The sequence below is a fragment of the Mustela erminea genome, chromosome 10 (genome assembly GCF_009829155.1).
Source record: "Mustela erminea isolate mMusErm1 chromosome 10, mMusErm1.Pri, whole genome shotgun sequence".
Lineage (NCBI taxonomy): Eukaryota > Metazoa > Chordata > Mammalia > Carnivora > Mustelidae > Mustela > Mustela erminea.
The window spans coordinates 44931181-44947978 of record NC_045623.1 but is presented as its reverse complement, the minus strand read 5'-3'; the positions used below and the strand labels follow the sequence as shown (position 1 = coordinate 44947978).

Here is a 16798-nt window from a genome sequence, read left to right as displayed (position 1 = left end):
CATTTTTTCGTTTAAGTGCTGAGGCTCTACAGCAGTAGTTTTTAATCTGAGATCCTTGGATTGGTCTGGGGAGTCTGAACTTGAATATACTGTAATATATTGCTTCTTTTAACAACATATGAGCGTGTCTACGTGCATTTTTCTGGAGTAAAGTCCCCTAGTTTCACCAGATTCGCTGAATGCCCCTAGAGCCCTCAAAACGCTACAAAACACGATACCAGTTGACAGCATTGCAAAAATGCATTTCTTCTTAAGTGGTCTTTTTTCCCTATTTGGCAAGGCAGAAACCTCCTGCCCTAAACAAAAATGGCGGGAGCGGCTTCACACGTTGCCCCTCACGCTGAAAGGCGAGGAGGCCCCCGCTACATTCTTTCCACCTTCCCACTCCTGACCCCGGAAGGACTCCGTCCCCGCGGCCAAGCGGCTGCTCAGCGCGGGGCTGCGGCGGGGAAGCAGGCGTGGGCCAGCCGCACCTGGCCTGGAGGAGCACCAGGTACAAGGGTGGAGAGGCCGGGCGTTGGAGCGGGTGGGGTCGCTACGCCCGCCGGGCTGAGGCGGCGAGGCTGGGCATGGTGGGGCGTGGTGGGGCGCGGGCTGGGGCCCTGGCCTTGGCCCTTGAGCGTCTCAGTGCTGGTGAAGGAACAGAAAGCCAGAGAAGTCCCCACGCCGGAGGGAGGCCCGCAAAGGCAGCACTCAATCAGGGAGGGCACCCGACTGGTCCGAGCCCGACTGAGGGCCAGGGCGGGCGAGCCGAGAGGGAGACCCCTTTCCTGGTCCCTTGGTAAAGAAGGAAGACCGCTGAGGAGAGTGCTGTGGGGATCGGGGGTGGGAGTCTTGGTGGAGGTAGGAGCCGCTTGTGGGTCTGTGTTTCTGCTTGAATGCCAGTGGTTTGAGCAGGGAGTGGTATTTGAATGGGGAAGATTACGCTCTCTTTGCAGGTGCTTTCAGAGAACAATATAGCATTGGGAGGAATTGGGGCGTTGGGATCCTCTGTCAATAAAGTTGCTTAACATTTATATTCTGGAGGGAGGACTCCGGAAGATCTTGCTCTTGCACAGACTTTAATTATTATTGTTCTATCATTATTGCAACGAAGCATAGCTGTGTTTTTCTCAGAGTTCGGTTGTATGGATTTAGGCTTCACGTCAAAATTTTTTAGGGTATTTCAGACTTTCATTTTTGCTTAAATAGTAAAGTTCAAGCTGTAAAACAGAATTTTAGGGTGTTTAGAAACAAACTCTATCACACTTTTTAGCTCCGCAGTGGTTAGCTGTAGAGAAGCGAGTAATATTACATAATACAGTATTTCTGGTAATGTTTTAGACTCTTTATGAATTTGAATATTAAACTGCCTTAGTGTTCATTTTAATTATGAAATTCTTATGGAAGCAACTGAAAGTCGGATTTTTAAATATTATTCAATTATTATTAAGTTTGGAATCATTCCCTCAGTGATTTTAAGTTAAAGGGAATGAGGTAGGTAGGATGTAAAAAGGAGATTTGTCAGAACTCTTTTAAGAAAACCCTGGCAGTTTAAATTGAAAAGTTTGCTTTATTTTCTTTCTCCTCTCTTTAAAAAATAGGAATCTTTTATTATGGAGAAAGACACTTTGGGAGAATTACTCAGTATTTTTTTTTAATGTAGCAAAGATGGCTTAATGATCCAGAATCTACTTAATTGCTAAAAATGTTTCTTAAGAAGTTGTCAGTTTTAGGGGGGTGGAGGGGATAAGTGTACCTTTTTTTATTCTTTTTAGTGTAACAAAAAAATAATATATGTAGGTGCCTAAAAAATGAAATATTTGAAAAGACTTATAATGAAAAGGAATGATTCCTTCCCAGCCTCTCTTATACCCCAGAGGACCATTTTTCTCTTGTTTGTTTATAGATTCCTTTGTATTTCTCAGTAATATATTTGTATCATAGTTTATTGGTTGGAATAAATGTGTTTCAATTAGAATTATACTGAGCCTGAACATAGTCATTAGAATATGTGTGAGGGGGCATTAAGTTTATACTCTGTGTCAGTAGTAGGGAATAAGGTTAGTAGGTTAGTGTCAATAGCAGTAACCCACCTGTGTTTTATTTGGAAGGAGACTACTACTTAATCAGTGGTTTTGATAATTGTGTGAAGAAAGAATATTAACAGAAAAGGGTAGTCTACTGGAGTCTACAAAAAGAGAAGACATATATGCAGAAATAAAGGACTTAAAGTATAGCTAGCCAGTAAGCTTTTATAGAGCGATTGCTAATGATTTTTATCTTCTCTTTAGTTATGTTTATGTGGCCCTATTCAATGAAAAGAAACATTAGATTTGGTAGACATAAACATTCTAGTTACTGGAGAGGCCTATTCTCTTGTGTACCAGAGACTTGTCTCTGGCTTTTAATTGGCCTAGATAAGTGGATCCAGGGATCCATTAATTTTGTGCTCACTAGGCAGCCTTTTCAACATTTTAGAAAAATTTAGCTCCTTACAGTTTTTTATTTCAGAGAAGGTGTGTTTTGATAACATATTTAAGTATTCTCTTACTAGATAGTATATTTCCTTATTATAAATGAATAAATTTTTAAGATAACTTATACATCAATACTATGTGAATTTGTTTAGGCACACAGATAAAATTGAGTTTCTGGCTTTGAAAAGCATAGACCCAGAGCCGGAACCATTATGTATCTATGAAGGCTACCCGTAAGGGCTTTTCTGAGAGCTGCTTTCTCTATAGACATCTGACTTCTCTTTCTTTGGTTTCAATAGAAATAGGCATTAAAACAATTAAAATTTCATAGCATGTATGTGGCATTTCTTTGAAGATCTTTAAAATGGGCTAGTAGGAGAATAAGTGCCTGAGTTCTGAAGTTCAGTGAACTGAGCTTTCTAGCCCCGGGAGTCCTGGTCTCAGTCAGATTTCCTTGTAGGAAATAGGTGGAAGAAATCAGTTTTAAATTACGATTTAAAAGCTGAAATGTTTAACCAGAAAAGAGAAAATCTAGAACCTGCAATTTTCTAGGGAAAATGTGCTACCTGAACTCTTAGTTCAAATCTAACTCATTTCTTTTTGGGTGCTTTGGTGATTAATAAATAAACTTTTAGCTTGGATAAATTTGGCTCATAATTTTTTTCAGGGAAGTTTATTATGAATAATTAACTGCAAAAAGAAAAAAAAACTGATAGAGTTAAAATTTCAATTTGTCTCTTTCATTTGGTGGCTCATATGTTTTTATGTTTCATTTAATGAAGATTAGAAGAGGAGTCATGTCAGAAGAAACAGTAAGCGAATCACAGTTTTCCTTGAAGACAGCAGTATTAAGAGTGTTTGATCTTCCTCTGTCTTGGTACTATTCTCTCTCCCAGGTAAAAAAGAAAGAAACATGAAGTTGAATAATAAATTTATTGCTCAGAGCATAGTATTTTATTTACAGTATTTAACTTTCAGTTGAGGTTTTAAATGGTTCAGTCAAATATTTATTAAGGTGGTTTAATACTTACTTGATTTTTATTTCATGGCTTTTAGTTGTTATCATATTCAGGACTTTTTAAAGAAATAGTCCTGGGGTACCTGGCTGCCTCAGTTGGAAGAACAAGTGACTTTTGATCTTGGGGTCCTGAGTTTGAGCCCCATGTGGGTGTAGAGATTACTTAGATAAATTAAATTAACTTAGACAAAATTGTTCTACCTTTTTTTTTTATAGAGATTCTTTTATTGATTCATTTGAGAGAGAGCAAGCAAGAGCATGAAGGGGGAGGTGAGAGGAAGAGGAAGAAGCGGTCTTCCCACTGAGCGGGGAGCCTGGTACCTCATAAATGGAATTATATAATATATGTCTTTTGGGGACTGCCTTATTTTACTTAGCATAATGTCCTCAAGGTTCATTTATTATGTAGCATGTTGGAATTTCCTTTTTTTTTTTTTTTTTAAGATTTTATTTGTTGATTTGTCAGAGAGAGAGAGTGCACACAAGCACAAGCAGTGGGATCGGCAGGCGGAAGGAGAAGCAGGCTCCCTGCTGAGCGAGGAGCCTAATGCGGGACTCACCTGAGCCAAAGGCAGATGCTTAATTGACCGAGCCACCCAGGCGTCCCAGAATTTCCTTGTCTTCCCAGGTTGAATAACATTTGATTTTACATACATACCACATTTGGTTAATCCATTCATCCACCACTGGTTATTTGTGTTACTTCCATCTTTTGGCTCTTGTGAATAATGGTGCTATAAACATGAGTGTATAAATATGTATTCAAGTCCCTGCTTTCAGCTCTTTTGGATATATACCTGATGTGAAATTGCTGGATCACATGGTGATTCTGTGTTAAATTTGTTGAGGAACTCGCATATCTCTTTCCATAGTGGCTTCACCACCACTTTTCATTTCTACCAGCAGTGGACAAGAGTTCTGGCTTCTCCACATTCTTACCAACACCTGTTATTTTCTGGCTTTTTGATGTAGTTGGTATCTCATTGTGGTTTTGATTTACATTTCCCTAGTGATTAGTGATGTTGAGCATCTCTTCACGCACTTACTGTCTTTTTGTATATCTTCCATGGGAGTAGTCCCTATATTTTTAGTATTTGCTTCTAAGGCAATTTGTGCTTCCTTGTGCTAAAGAAAAAGGTATGTATAGAAAGTAGCATTTAGTTCTCTAAAGTTACACCAAATTTCATCCAATCCAAGATGATGATTTTTGACATTTGGACATTTACAAAACTTGCTTACATATTGAAATGAATAGTATCTCAGATGGGTGAAATATAGTGTAATTTTACATGTATATAGGAAAGGAGGTTGCACAGTTAAAATGTATGAGAATAGTAATTACTACCTAGGGTTCAATATGTTTAAGACGTTGTTTATGTCCTTTATACATAAAATGTCTTGAATCTACAAAGTAACCCTGGAATTTGGAAATCATCTCAATTTTACTAATCTGGAGGCTTCAAGAGCTTCAGTAACTTATCTAAAAGGGCAAATAATAGGGGTACCTGGGTGGCTCAGTTGGTTAAAAATCCGACTCTATTTATTTATTTGAAAGAGAGAGAGAGTGTGTGTGTGTGCAGGCAGGGGGAGGGAGAGGCACTAGCATACTCCATGGTAAGCACAGAGTCCCACACAGAGCATGATCTCAGGATCCTTATATTAGAACCTAAGCTGAAATCAAGAGGTATACACTACTTGATCATATATAGTATTCAGTGTGACTAAAGTGATTTTAATAGATGATGTAAGATAAATAGGGATTTATTTATTTAAGATTATTTTTATTGACATATATTACTAGCCTCAGGGGTATAGGTCTGTTCATTGTCAGGCTTACACATTTCACAGCACTCATCATATCACATACCCTCCCCAATGTCCATAACCCAACCACCCTCTTCCTACCCCCCAATCTCCCATTGGTTTGTTTTGTGAGATTAAGAGTCTCTTATGGTTTGTCTCCCTCCGACAAATAGGAATTTAAACACCTTCAGTGATGCATCTTGATTCATGTTTCACCACTGCGGAATTGTGTGATCTTTGGCAGGTCACTTAACCTCTTTGGAGCCAATTTACCATATTTGACATGCAATAAATGTTAACTCCTATAATATTTCCCTGTGTCATTTATTTAAGTAATAATACATTTTCCAAGTATTTGTTCTTTCATTTAGTGAATATATACTCTAAACAAAATACTTTTGTCTCTTTTGGTTCTGTACTTTTCTTAAGGATTGCTTTGGAATATTACTGTTTATCATGTAATAGAAACAGACTCTGATTTTCAACCACAACATGAAGAGGCAAGTAGTTTAGTTGATTCTCCAAATTCAGAGTGTCAAGTGAGAAAGACAAAGACAAATTCTAAGCACTTAGGATAAAAAGCTGTCTAAATGCACTGTAGCATCCTGAACTGGTCCTGGAATTGAAAAAGAACATCAGTGGAAAAACTGGTGAAATCAGAATAAAGTCTATAGTTTAGTTAATAATATTGTACTGTTAGCTTTTTCGTTTTGTTTTAATGTAAATTTTTTAGTTTTACAAGAGGTTATATAAGATGTTAATATCAGGAAAATCCCAAGTGATGGGTATATAGGAACCCTACTATCTTTGCAGCTTTTCTGTAAATCTAAAGTTATTTCGGGGCACTTGGGTGGGTCAGCTGGTTAAGTGTCTGCCTTTGGTTTAGGTTATAATCTTGGGGTCCTGGGATCAAGCCCCACATTGGGCTCCCTGCTCAGTGGGTAGTCTGCTTTTCCCTCTGCCTCTGCCCCTCCCATGCTTGTGCTCTCCCTTTCTCAAATAAATAAATAAATAAAATCTTTAAAATAATTATTTCTGGGGCACCTGGGTGGCTCAGTGGGTTAAAACCTCTGCTTTCGGCTCAGGTCATGATCCCAGGGTCCTGGGATCGAGCCGCGCATCGGGCTCCCTGCTCCACAGAGGAGCCTGCTTTCCTTCCTCTCTCTCTGCCTGCCTCTCTGCCTACTTGTGATCTTTGTCTGTCAAATAAATTAAAAAAAAATTATTTCTGTTTTAATTTTTTTAATTAGCATTAAATCATAGCTCACATTTTTGAGTACCTGCTACGTGTCAGATATTATGTTATGTATGTTATCTATCCACAACAACCTTATGAGGAAAGGGTTATTCCCATTTATTTAGAGTTTACAGTTTGCATGCAGTATGTTCTAGTTATCTGAAAGATGCATTCTAAGTATATCTATTAAGCCTCTACTGTGTTTCAGTCAAGACATAATGTGGTGAGCAAGATGTAGGCATAGTTACAGCCCTTACTGAGCTTAGAACCTTAATAAAGTTTGTAGAAACCACCCCTTCATCCCTGCCCCCCGCCGCCAAAATAAAGGTGTTGTAAGTACTGTGTTTGAGGAATAGATCAACTGAATCCTTTTGCTGAGTAAAGGGAAATAAGGTTATTAGAACAGGAGACTCGTGTGTGACTATCTATTCTCTGTTTCCAGAGAACATTAGATGGTGGGGGAAAATTGACAAAGAGCATTAATCATAGCATCAGGTTATGAAGTGGGCAGGGTTGTGAAATCTGATCATAAAGAGTAGTGTTCTTTTCCTTTGTGTTTTCAGTGTCTGGGCCATAAATAGATGCTCAATTCATGTTGAATGAATAGGACATGTGTCTAGTTTTCATTTGTCTGGAAGTGAGGAAATGAACTGCATCACCACAGAAAACCTCTCTGAGCTTTAGGATTCTGAGATGCTATTTCCAGTGTTGCAGGCAATGATTTAGGAAGTGATTGACTTCCCTATGGTGGAGAGGAGTAACAAAACAAGAAGTGATAAGCAGGAGTAAGAGACTTTCAGGTGTTGTATTTTCTAGATTACTTAGGATAAACATTTTCTCTGGGAAATTTGTTACTTTTTTTTGTCATGGAAAGGTTTTTTTTTTTTTTTTAAAGATTTTATTTATTTGATACAGAGAGATCACAAGTAGGCAGAGAGGCAGGCAGAGAGAGAGAGGGGGAAGAAGGCTCCCCACAGAGCAGAGAGCTGGATGTGGGGCTTGATCCCAGGACCCTGAGACCACGACCCAAGCCAAAGGTAGAGGCTAAACCTCTGAGCCACCCAGGCATCCCTGTCATGGAAAGATTTATTTTTTCATGAGATTATGATTGTAAACTTCAATAGGTCTTTTATGTAAAAATATATAAGATATAAACAGAACTTGAATTTTAATAAAAGTGAATTGATATTTATTGTATTTGAATTTATATTAGTAAAGAACATTATATGTCTGATGGAGCAGTTTTAATTTTGTATTTATATCTCATAGTAGTTCTCTAACTTTAGTGCCCTTGGATATAGAACTGACAAGCAGCCGTGATCACTTAGCTGTGACTGGGCCTTTATTAATAGATTATTTTTCCGTAATGGAGATCTTAATTTCTTATTTTACATTTACTCCTGCAATAAATACTAATCTTTACATTTGATCTAAGATTAGTATTTTTTTGATAATGAGGTCATGGCAGTTTATAAAAATATTGAAATTAAGAAGATGTTCTGGGGCACCTGGGTGGCTCAGTGGGTTAAAGCCTCTGCCTTCGGCTCAGGTCATGATCCCAGGGTCCTGGGATTGAGCCCCGCATCGGGCTTTCTGCTCAGCAGGAAGCCTGCTTCTCTTCCTCTCTCTCTCTGCCTGCCTCTCTACCTACATGTGATCTCTGGCTGTCAAATAAATAAATAAAATCTTAAAAAAAAAAAAGATGTTCTTAATAGTGCTGTTTTTATTTTTAATTAAAGACATTTTCTAAGATTTTATTTTTAAGTAATCTCTACACCCAACCTGTGGCTTGAATTCACAACCCTGAGATCAGGAGTCCCATGCTCCAGTGACTGAGCCAGCCACGTGTCCCAATGATAGCGCTGATTTTAGAATTTATTATTGAGTATTTAGCATCCAATTTCAGGGAGTGTCGTTTTTTTTCCAAATCTCATGTGGTTGTTCTTAACACTGAAGGTATGGTTCCAGAGGGAAAAACAGAAACATAAAGAGATAAAAATTTGTAGGGCTCCTGGGTGGCGTTGTTGGTTAGGCATTTGACTCTTGATTTTGTCTTGGGTTATAATCTCAGGGTGTTTAGATCCAAGTGTGGCCCAGCACTGGGCTCCACACTTGGTATGGAGTCTGCTTGGGACTATCTTTCTCCCTCTGCCCCTCCTCCATTCTTTCTTTTTCTTTTTCTCTCTCAAATAAATAAATCTTTAAAAAATTCGCTAATGCCTGTAATAGACACATTTCCTAAGAGAATAATTCTTAAAGTTTGTGAAGGGAAACAGTTTGAGGTGTTGTTGGAATGTTCTAATTTTTCTTGATAGTTTTGAAGGAATTTAAATGGACTTGGAGGAAAACTAGAGAAGAATAGTTTTAAATTTTTTGTTAAATCATAGTCACTTTGGCCATATGCTAATGGCAAATAGAAGTAAGTCATTTCTGGTACTCCGGAAAATGAACAATTTTTGTGTAGAACCCAGATGTTATTTTACAAATAGCCTTATTGAGGTATAATTGACACATATTACACTGTCCGTATTTAAAGTATACAATTTAAGTTTTGACATACATGTGTATATTATACCTGTGAAAGTCTTGCCACAATCAGGATAATGAACACATCCATGATCTCCAGAAGTTTCTCATTCCCCTTCGTAATCTCTCCCTTTGCATTTTCCCTGTCTCCTGCCTCATTTTCCTCCAGGCAACCACTGATCTCCTTTTTATCACTGCGGATTTGTTTGCATTTTCTGTTTTATTTATTTATTTATTTATTTATTTATTTTTACTAAAGATTTTTATTTATTTATTTGACAGAGCGAGTTCACAAGTAGGCAGAGAGGCAGGCAGAGAAAGAGAGAGAGGAGGAAGCAGGCTCCCTGCCAAGCAGAGAGCCTGATGTGGGACTTGATCTCAGAACCCTGAGATCATGACCTGAGCCGAGGGCAGAGGCTTAACCCACTGAGCCACCCAGGCGCCCTGCATTTTCTGTTTTATATAAAATTATACAATATGTACATACAATATAAACTTTCTTCTCTCTTTTTTTTTTCACTTAGTCTGAATTTGAAATATATATATGTTGTGTATATTAGTAGTTAATTCTCCTTTATTACTGCATAGTATTCCATTGTATGGATATACCACAGTTTGTTCACCTTCAGCTATTGGTGGACATTGGGTTGTTTCCTGTTTTTACTTTTTAATTGTAAGTAAAGCTGCTAAGATCATTCCCATACAAGTCTTTGTATAGACATATGCTTTCATTTCTCTTGGGAGTGGAATGACTGAATCATAAGATAGGGATATATTTAATTAAAAAAATTTTTTTAAACATTTTTATAAATTTTTATTTACTTGAGAAAGAGAGAGAGACCGCAGAGAGGGGCAGAGAGGGAAAGAGAATCTGAAGCAGACTCTTGATTGAGGATGGAGCCTAAAATGGGGCTTGATTCCAAGACCACGAAATCATCATCAGAGTCCCAAACAAGAGACAGATGCTTAACTAACTGAGCCCCTCAGGCGCCCTGGGATATATTTAATCTTTAAAGAAAATGCCAGACTTCTTCCAAAGTGGCCATATCATTGGGATTGCCAATCTTTTAATTTTAGCCATTCTAATAGAATAGTAGAATTTCATCGTGTGTGTTTTTTTTTTTTTTTAAAGATTATTTATTTATTTATTTGACAGAGAATCACAAGTAGGCAGAGAGGACGGCAGAGAGAAAGAGGGAGAAGCAGGCCGATCAGAGAGCCTGATGTGGAGCTCGATCCAGGACCCTGAGATCATGACCTGAGCCGAAGGCAGAGACTTTAATCCACTGAGCCACCCAGGCGCCCCCTCATTGTGGTTTTAATTTGATTTTCCCTAAGGACTAGTAATGTTGAACATGATTTCATATACTTATTTGCCACCTGTAAATTTTTGTTGATGTGTCTATTGGAAGCTTTTGCCCATTTTTAAATTGGGTTGTTTTCTTACTGAGTTTTAAGAATTTTTTATATACCCTGGGTACAGTTCCTTTATCAGATAAATCAATTGCAACTTTTTTTTTCTAGTCTGTAGATTGTCTTTTCAACTTCTGGAAAGTGCCATTGGTTGATTGATTGATTGATTGATAGATTTATAGATTTTATTTATTTGACAGCGAGAGAGGGAACACAAGCAAGAGGAGTGGGAGAGGGAGAAGCAGACTTTCCACTGAGCAGGGATCCCACTGCAGGGCTGGATCCCAGGGTTCTGGGATCTTGAACTGAGCCAAAGGCAGACATTTAACGGCTGAGCCACCCAGGCGCCCCTTTATTTATGTTTTTAAAGACTTACTTATTTTAGAGAAAGAGCTCATGCAAGCAGGGGAAGGGCAGAGGGAAGGAGGTGAAAGAATTTCAGACTCCCCACTGAGGAAAGAACCCAATGCAGGCTTGAGCCCATGAATCAAGAGCCAGAGGCCTAAGTGACTGAGCCACCCAGGCGCCCCTAAGCAGTGCCTTTTAAAGAGCAGAAGTTTTTTATTCTGAAGTCCATTTGCTAACTTTTTTCTTTTTTTGTAATGAATCAGGTTCTCGGTGTTTTCTCTAAGAAATATTTGCCTAACCGAAAGTCACAGAGATTTTCTTTTATGCTTTCTTCTAGAACTTTTCTAGTTTTCGATTTTATGTTCTTAAGAGTTTTAGGTTTATGATCCGTGAGTGAATTATTGTATGTGGTGTGAAATTATACAGTACATAATCTTTTGGAATTGGATTTTTTTCACTTAACATAATACATTTGAGATTCATTCACGTTGTTATATGTTTGAATATCATGACCCTTTTTGTTGCTGAGTGTTCCATTGTATGGATGTACCACTTTATCCATTTACCTGTGGAGGGACATGTAGGTGGTTTGTGGGTCTTCTAGATTACATACATTTTCTGTGTTTTCTTCTCAAAATTTCTTTCTTGAATTTACTTTTGACAAAAATAGGTCCTGGGATCGAGTCCCGCATCGGGCTCCAGTCAATCCACAAATAGATTGACTCTATTTGTGCAGGTTTATTTCTGAATTCTATTCTGTTGCATTGATCTGTATGTCTGTTGTTTCACCAATACCATACTGTTTTAATTATTGTAGCTTTACAGTTAAGTTTTGAAATTGGTAGAGCAAGTTCTCCAACTTTGTTCTTTTTCAGAGTTATTTTGGTTATTCCAGTTCCTTTGCCTTTCCTTAATTTTTTTTTTTTTTTTTTTAAATAAGGAGCTACCAGTATCTACAAAAATTTTTGCTGTGTTTTGCCTGGGTGGCTCAGTAGGTTATGCATCTGCCTTTGGCTCAGGTCAGGTCCTGGGATAATGGAGCCTGCTTCAGGCTCCTTGCTCAGCAGGGAGTCTGCTTCTCCTCCTCCCTCTCCCCTCCCGCCTGTTCATGCTTCCTCTCTCTCAAATAAATAAATAAAATCTTAAAATTTTTTTTGCTGGGCTTTTGACTAGGATTATATTGGTTTTTTTGTTGTACATCAGATTGGAGAGAAACAACGTTTTATAATCCATGAACATGTTGTAGCTCTCCTTTTATTTTTATTGATTTCTTTCATCAGTGTTTTGTTGTTAACTAGCACTGATTTTTTTTTTTTTTAACTAGCACTGATTTTTATTTAGATTTATCTCTAAGTATTTTTTTTCTTTTACTTGGTGCTATTATCAGTGCTGTTGCTTTTTAAATTTCAATGTCCAGTTGCTTATTGCTGTTACAGACTGGCCTATTTACCTATCAGTTCTAGGGAATTTGGGTAGATTTTGGGGGGTTTTCCACACAATCAAAATTTTATGCAAATACAGTTTTACTTCTTCCTTGCCAATATGTATTCCTTTTATTCTTTTTTCTTGAATTTTTACATTGGCTTATACTTTTAACATGATGTTAGTTCTGGTAGCTTCAGTCATTCCTTGGCTGTGGCAGTGTAACTGTAATCTCTGCCTCCCTCTTCACAAGGCTTTCTCTTTTGTGTCTGTGTCCTTTAATCCCTTATAAAGACACTTATTTGATTTAGGACCCACCCTAAATCAGTGTGATGTATTCTTGATTCTTACCTTAGTTACATGGACAAAAACTTTATTTTTAAATAAGATCATAACCAGATATTCAAAGTGAATGTGAATTTGGGGGGGGCACAAAGTCACATACCTTCTAGTCCTAATTTGCTGAGTGTTTTTTTTTTAAAAGATTTTATTTATTTATTTGACAGAGAGAGAGAGATCACAAGTAGGCAGAGAGGCAGAAAGAGAGGGGAAGCGGGCTCCCTGCTGAGCAGAGAGCCCAACTCAGGACTCAATCCCAGAACCCTGAGATCATGACCTGAGCTGAAGGCAGAAGCTTAACCCACTGAGCCACCCAGGCGCCCTGCTGAGTGTTTTAAAAATCATGAGTGGCTGTTGAATATTTTCAAATGCTCTTTTTGAATCTATTGAGATTATATTGTGGCTTTTCTTCTTGGTTTGTTATTATGGTAAGTTACATTAATTGATTTTTGAATGTTAAACCAGATTTGTATTCCTTGGACATACACTACTTGATCTTATACAGTATTCATTTTACATACTGCTAGATTCAGTGTGTTAATATTTTGTGAAGGATTTTTTTTTTTAATCTGTCAACATTGTAGGTACTAGCCTATAATTTTTTGGTAATGTCTTTGGTTTTGCTATTAATAGTAATGCTGGCTTCAAAAATGATTGGGAAATATTCCCTCATTGAATGGAATTGATATTTCTTTCTTAAATATTTAGTAGAATTTGCCCTATCATTTGTTAAAAGACTTTATTTAACTACATATTCAAGTTTCTTCCGTACATATGTAACTATTCATGCTATCTATTTCTTTCTGAGTGAATTTGGATAGTTTCTGTTTTTGAAGAAATTGGTTCATTTCATTTAAAATTGTTGAATTTGTGGGCATGGAGTTGTTTAGTAGTCCTTTTCTTACCTGTAAGGCCTTTAAGTGATGATATCTTTTATTTCTGATTTTGGTAATATGTGTCTTTTCTCTCTCTCCCTCTCTCTTTAGTTTGTTTTGGTCAGACTGGCTAGAGCTTTGTCAGTTTTATTGATCCCCCCCTCCCCTCCCATCCCCACCCCCAAAACCTACTGGCAGTGAACCTAGTGATTTTTTTTTTAAACACTTGATTTTATTGATTTGGTTTTCTATTTCATTGATTTCTGTTTAGTCTTTATTCCTGACTTCTGCTTGCTTTGGATTGAATTTGTTCTTTTTTCTAGTTTCTAAAGGCAGAAACTCAGATTATGGATTTGATACCTTTCTTCTTTAATATAAGCATTTAATAGTATAAATTTCCCTTGAAAGTTAAAGCTACATCCCACTGATTAAGTCTTTTGTTCTTTTTAAGGGATATGGAAGGGTATTGAGGCAATTCATGCCCTTCCACAAAAACTCCTGTTTCCCTCCCCCAGTTCTGCACTATTAGGGAGACTCAGGACTCTAGTAGTCTTTCTATAAGTAGAGCCTGGTGGGATTCATGAAGATAAAATCTGCAAAAAGTATGCATTACTGCTATCTTTGCAGCATCCCCCTTACCCCCAGGGGCACTTTACAAACCTCTCTCACGAGTGCAGCTGTCTTTACCAATTTACCAGCCATACTAGCTGAACTCTTATTGATATCCTGCTGTGTTTTATCTCTGCATGCCAGAACTTATGTCCTATCTGTTCATACAGATACCTGTGTTTCTTTAGTTTTAAGGCCAGTTGGTTGCCCTCTGACCTCAATATTGTGATGGGTTCAAGAAAAAATGAGAACTTGCCATTTTTCTCCTTCTTTTAGTGTTGTGTTTGGAAGTGACACTGTCTCCAGTTCTCTACATCTCAAGACTATGGCTTTATTTATTTATTTTTAAAAAATATTTTATTTATTTATTTATTTGACAGACAGAGACCACAAGTAGGCAGAGAGGCAGAGAGAGAGAGAGAGAGGAGGAAGCAGGCTCCCTGCTGAGCAGAAAGCCCGATGCGGGGCTCCATCCCAGTACCCTGGGATCATGACCTGAGCTGAAGGCAGAGGCTTTCACACATTGAGCCACCCATTTGCCCCAAGACTATGGCTTTATTTTATAGCTCTTGTATTTTAGGAGATTGATAGTGTCTGTCCCCCAAGACAAAGTTAATTAACTCTTGGTCTGATGTTAATACTTACTGTATACTTATATTACTGTATTTATCACACTATACTGTATCTGTGAATATATTTGTTTCTATTATTAGCACACTGCTTGAAGGAGGCAAGACCTGTGTCCTCTGTACCTAGTGCTTCCGGATCATTGGAAGGCATTGATATTTGCTTATTGAAGAGAATTATAGTAAAATTTTCATAGTACAGTGTGGTACATTGTAAAATGCTGAGTAAATATTTGTTGAATAATTCATGCATAAAAGGGCTTATTCAGATAGCATTTAGAAATTGAGTTAATTTGGGGCTACTGGGTGGCTCAGTCAGTTAAGCAACTGCCTTTGGCTCAGGTCATGATCCTGGGGTCCTGGGATCGAGCCCTCTATTTGGCTACCTACTTTCAGGGAGTGTGGTTCTATCTTTCCTCCCCACTCATGTTCCCTCTCGCTCTCTCTCAGATAAATAAAATCTTTTTAGAAAAGCTGAGTTAATTCTTGGCTCCTGGGTGGCACAGTCAGTTAAGCATCTGACTCTTGGTCAGCTTAGGTCATGATCTCAGGGTCGTGAGATCAAGCCCCACATCAGGCTCTGCATTCAGTACAGAATCTGGTTGAGATCCTCTCTCCCTCTGCCCCCTCCTGCTTATGTGTGTGTACTCTCTCTCCAAAATCAATCGATCAATCAATCTTAAAAAAAAAAAAAGAAAAGAAATTGAGTTAACTCATGTTTGTCCACATTTCCAGATAGTTTAAGAAAAAATTGTTTTGTTTTAAAACTGAATTAGGGGTGTGTGGGTGGCTCAGTTGGTTAAGCATCTGACTCTTGATCTCAGCTCAGTTCTTGATTTCAGGGTTGTGAGTTCAAGCCCCACATTGGGCTCTACACTGGGCATGGAGCCTACTCAAAAAACAAAACCAAACAAAGCAAAACTCTGAAATAATCATTCCTGTAATTTAAAATCTTGCAGTGATTCAGCCATTTATTTGCATGAAAAATTTTTAGTTGTTCAACAAATTTTAATGAGGTTGAATTGTTTTGTATTCCTTTTGACTTTTATGGTAATATTGTTTACCTAAGAACTTCAGAAAGTAATAAATTAATACACTTTGCTTGTTTTTAAAATTCAAGTTGTGCTAGCTGTCATTTAAAGAGTGTGAAATAATATTCTCTTAGTAGTACTTAATAATATCCTCTCTAGTAGTACTTAGAGCTAGATTAGCTTAAGAATAATTTTGTTCCTAAATCTTTATTTTAAGTGAATAAATATAGGAAGCTTTTTTCAATCAACCTGCATCTTTTCCAGATAAAATTTTCACCAGTAGCAAAAAAGTTGTTTGTGGTAACTGCAGTGAGTGCTGTATCTGTAATTTTTCTGGCCCATCACTTTAAAAGAAGACGTGGAAAGAAGAAAGGAAAAGCATTACCATGGGAACCAGAGCACCTTGTACTTGAATACACTAAAAGAGCAGCATCAGACAAAGGTAGGTGGAGATAGCTGAAGTCTAAAAAAAGAAATTTTATGTATAAATCATAACTGGGGTGCAGTGATTTCTGTGTTTCAGTCTCCAAAATTCCTTTCCTTAATATTTAACTTATAGATAATACAGATTCATTTTAGAAAGATTAGAACATACAGATAAGCAAACAAAAAATTAAAATCACCTGATATTCTTTTTTTTTTTTTTTTAAGATTTTATTTATTTATTTGACAGAGAGAAATGACAAGTAGACGGAGAGGCAGGCAGAGAGAGAGGAAGGGAAGCAGGCTCCCTGCTGAGCAGAGAGCCCGATATGGGACTCGATCCCAGGACCCTGAGATCATGACCTGAGCCGAAGGCAGTGGCTTAACCCACTGAGCCACCCAGGTGCCCCTCACCTGATATTCTTGTACCTAGAAGTAATGACTGATAATACTTTGGCATTTATCTATTCGTTTCTATTTGCATTTAAATATATTGAGACATAAAATTCTATATTATGTAGAAGTAAATGGTATATAACGAAATTATGATTATACCTTTTGTATTATACCTTTTGTAGCTTTCTTGTAAGAAAATTAGCAATATATAAGAATGTTTTTCTAGGTCCACAAATATATTTCTGTGCTATCATTTTTTTAAAAAAATATTTT

The 16798-nt window shown here is 37.5% G+C and overlaps 1 protein-coding gene across 3 annotated transcripts in view; it reads left to right on the top strand.

Annotated features, from left to right (window-relative positions):
- The first annotated feature begins 372 nt into the window (after window positions 1-372).
- MIGA1 (mitoguardin 1) overlaps window positions 373-16798 on the top strand; it is a 90120-nt gene continuing 73694 nt past the window's right edge. For all 3 annotated transcript variants that reach the window (XM_032301578.1, XM_032301577.1, XM_032301579.1), the window contains exons 1-3: window positions 373-493; window positions 3242-3355; window positions 15971-16148. In XM_032301578.1, the coding sequence (XP_032157469.1) occupies window positions 3257-3355; window positions 15971-16148 (277 nt within the window). In that variant the 5' untranslated portion in view covers window positions 373-493; window positions 3242-3256. The remainder of the gene's footprint in view (window positions 494-3241; window positions 3356-15970; window positions 16149-16798) is intronic.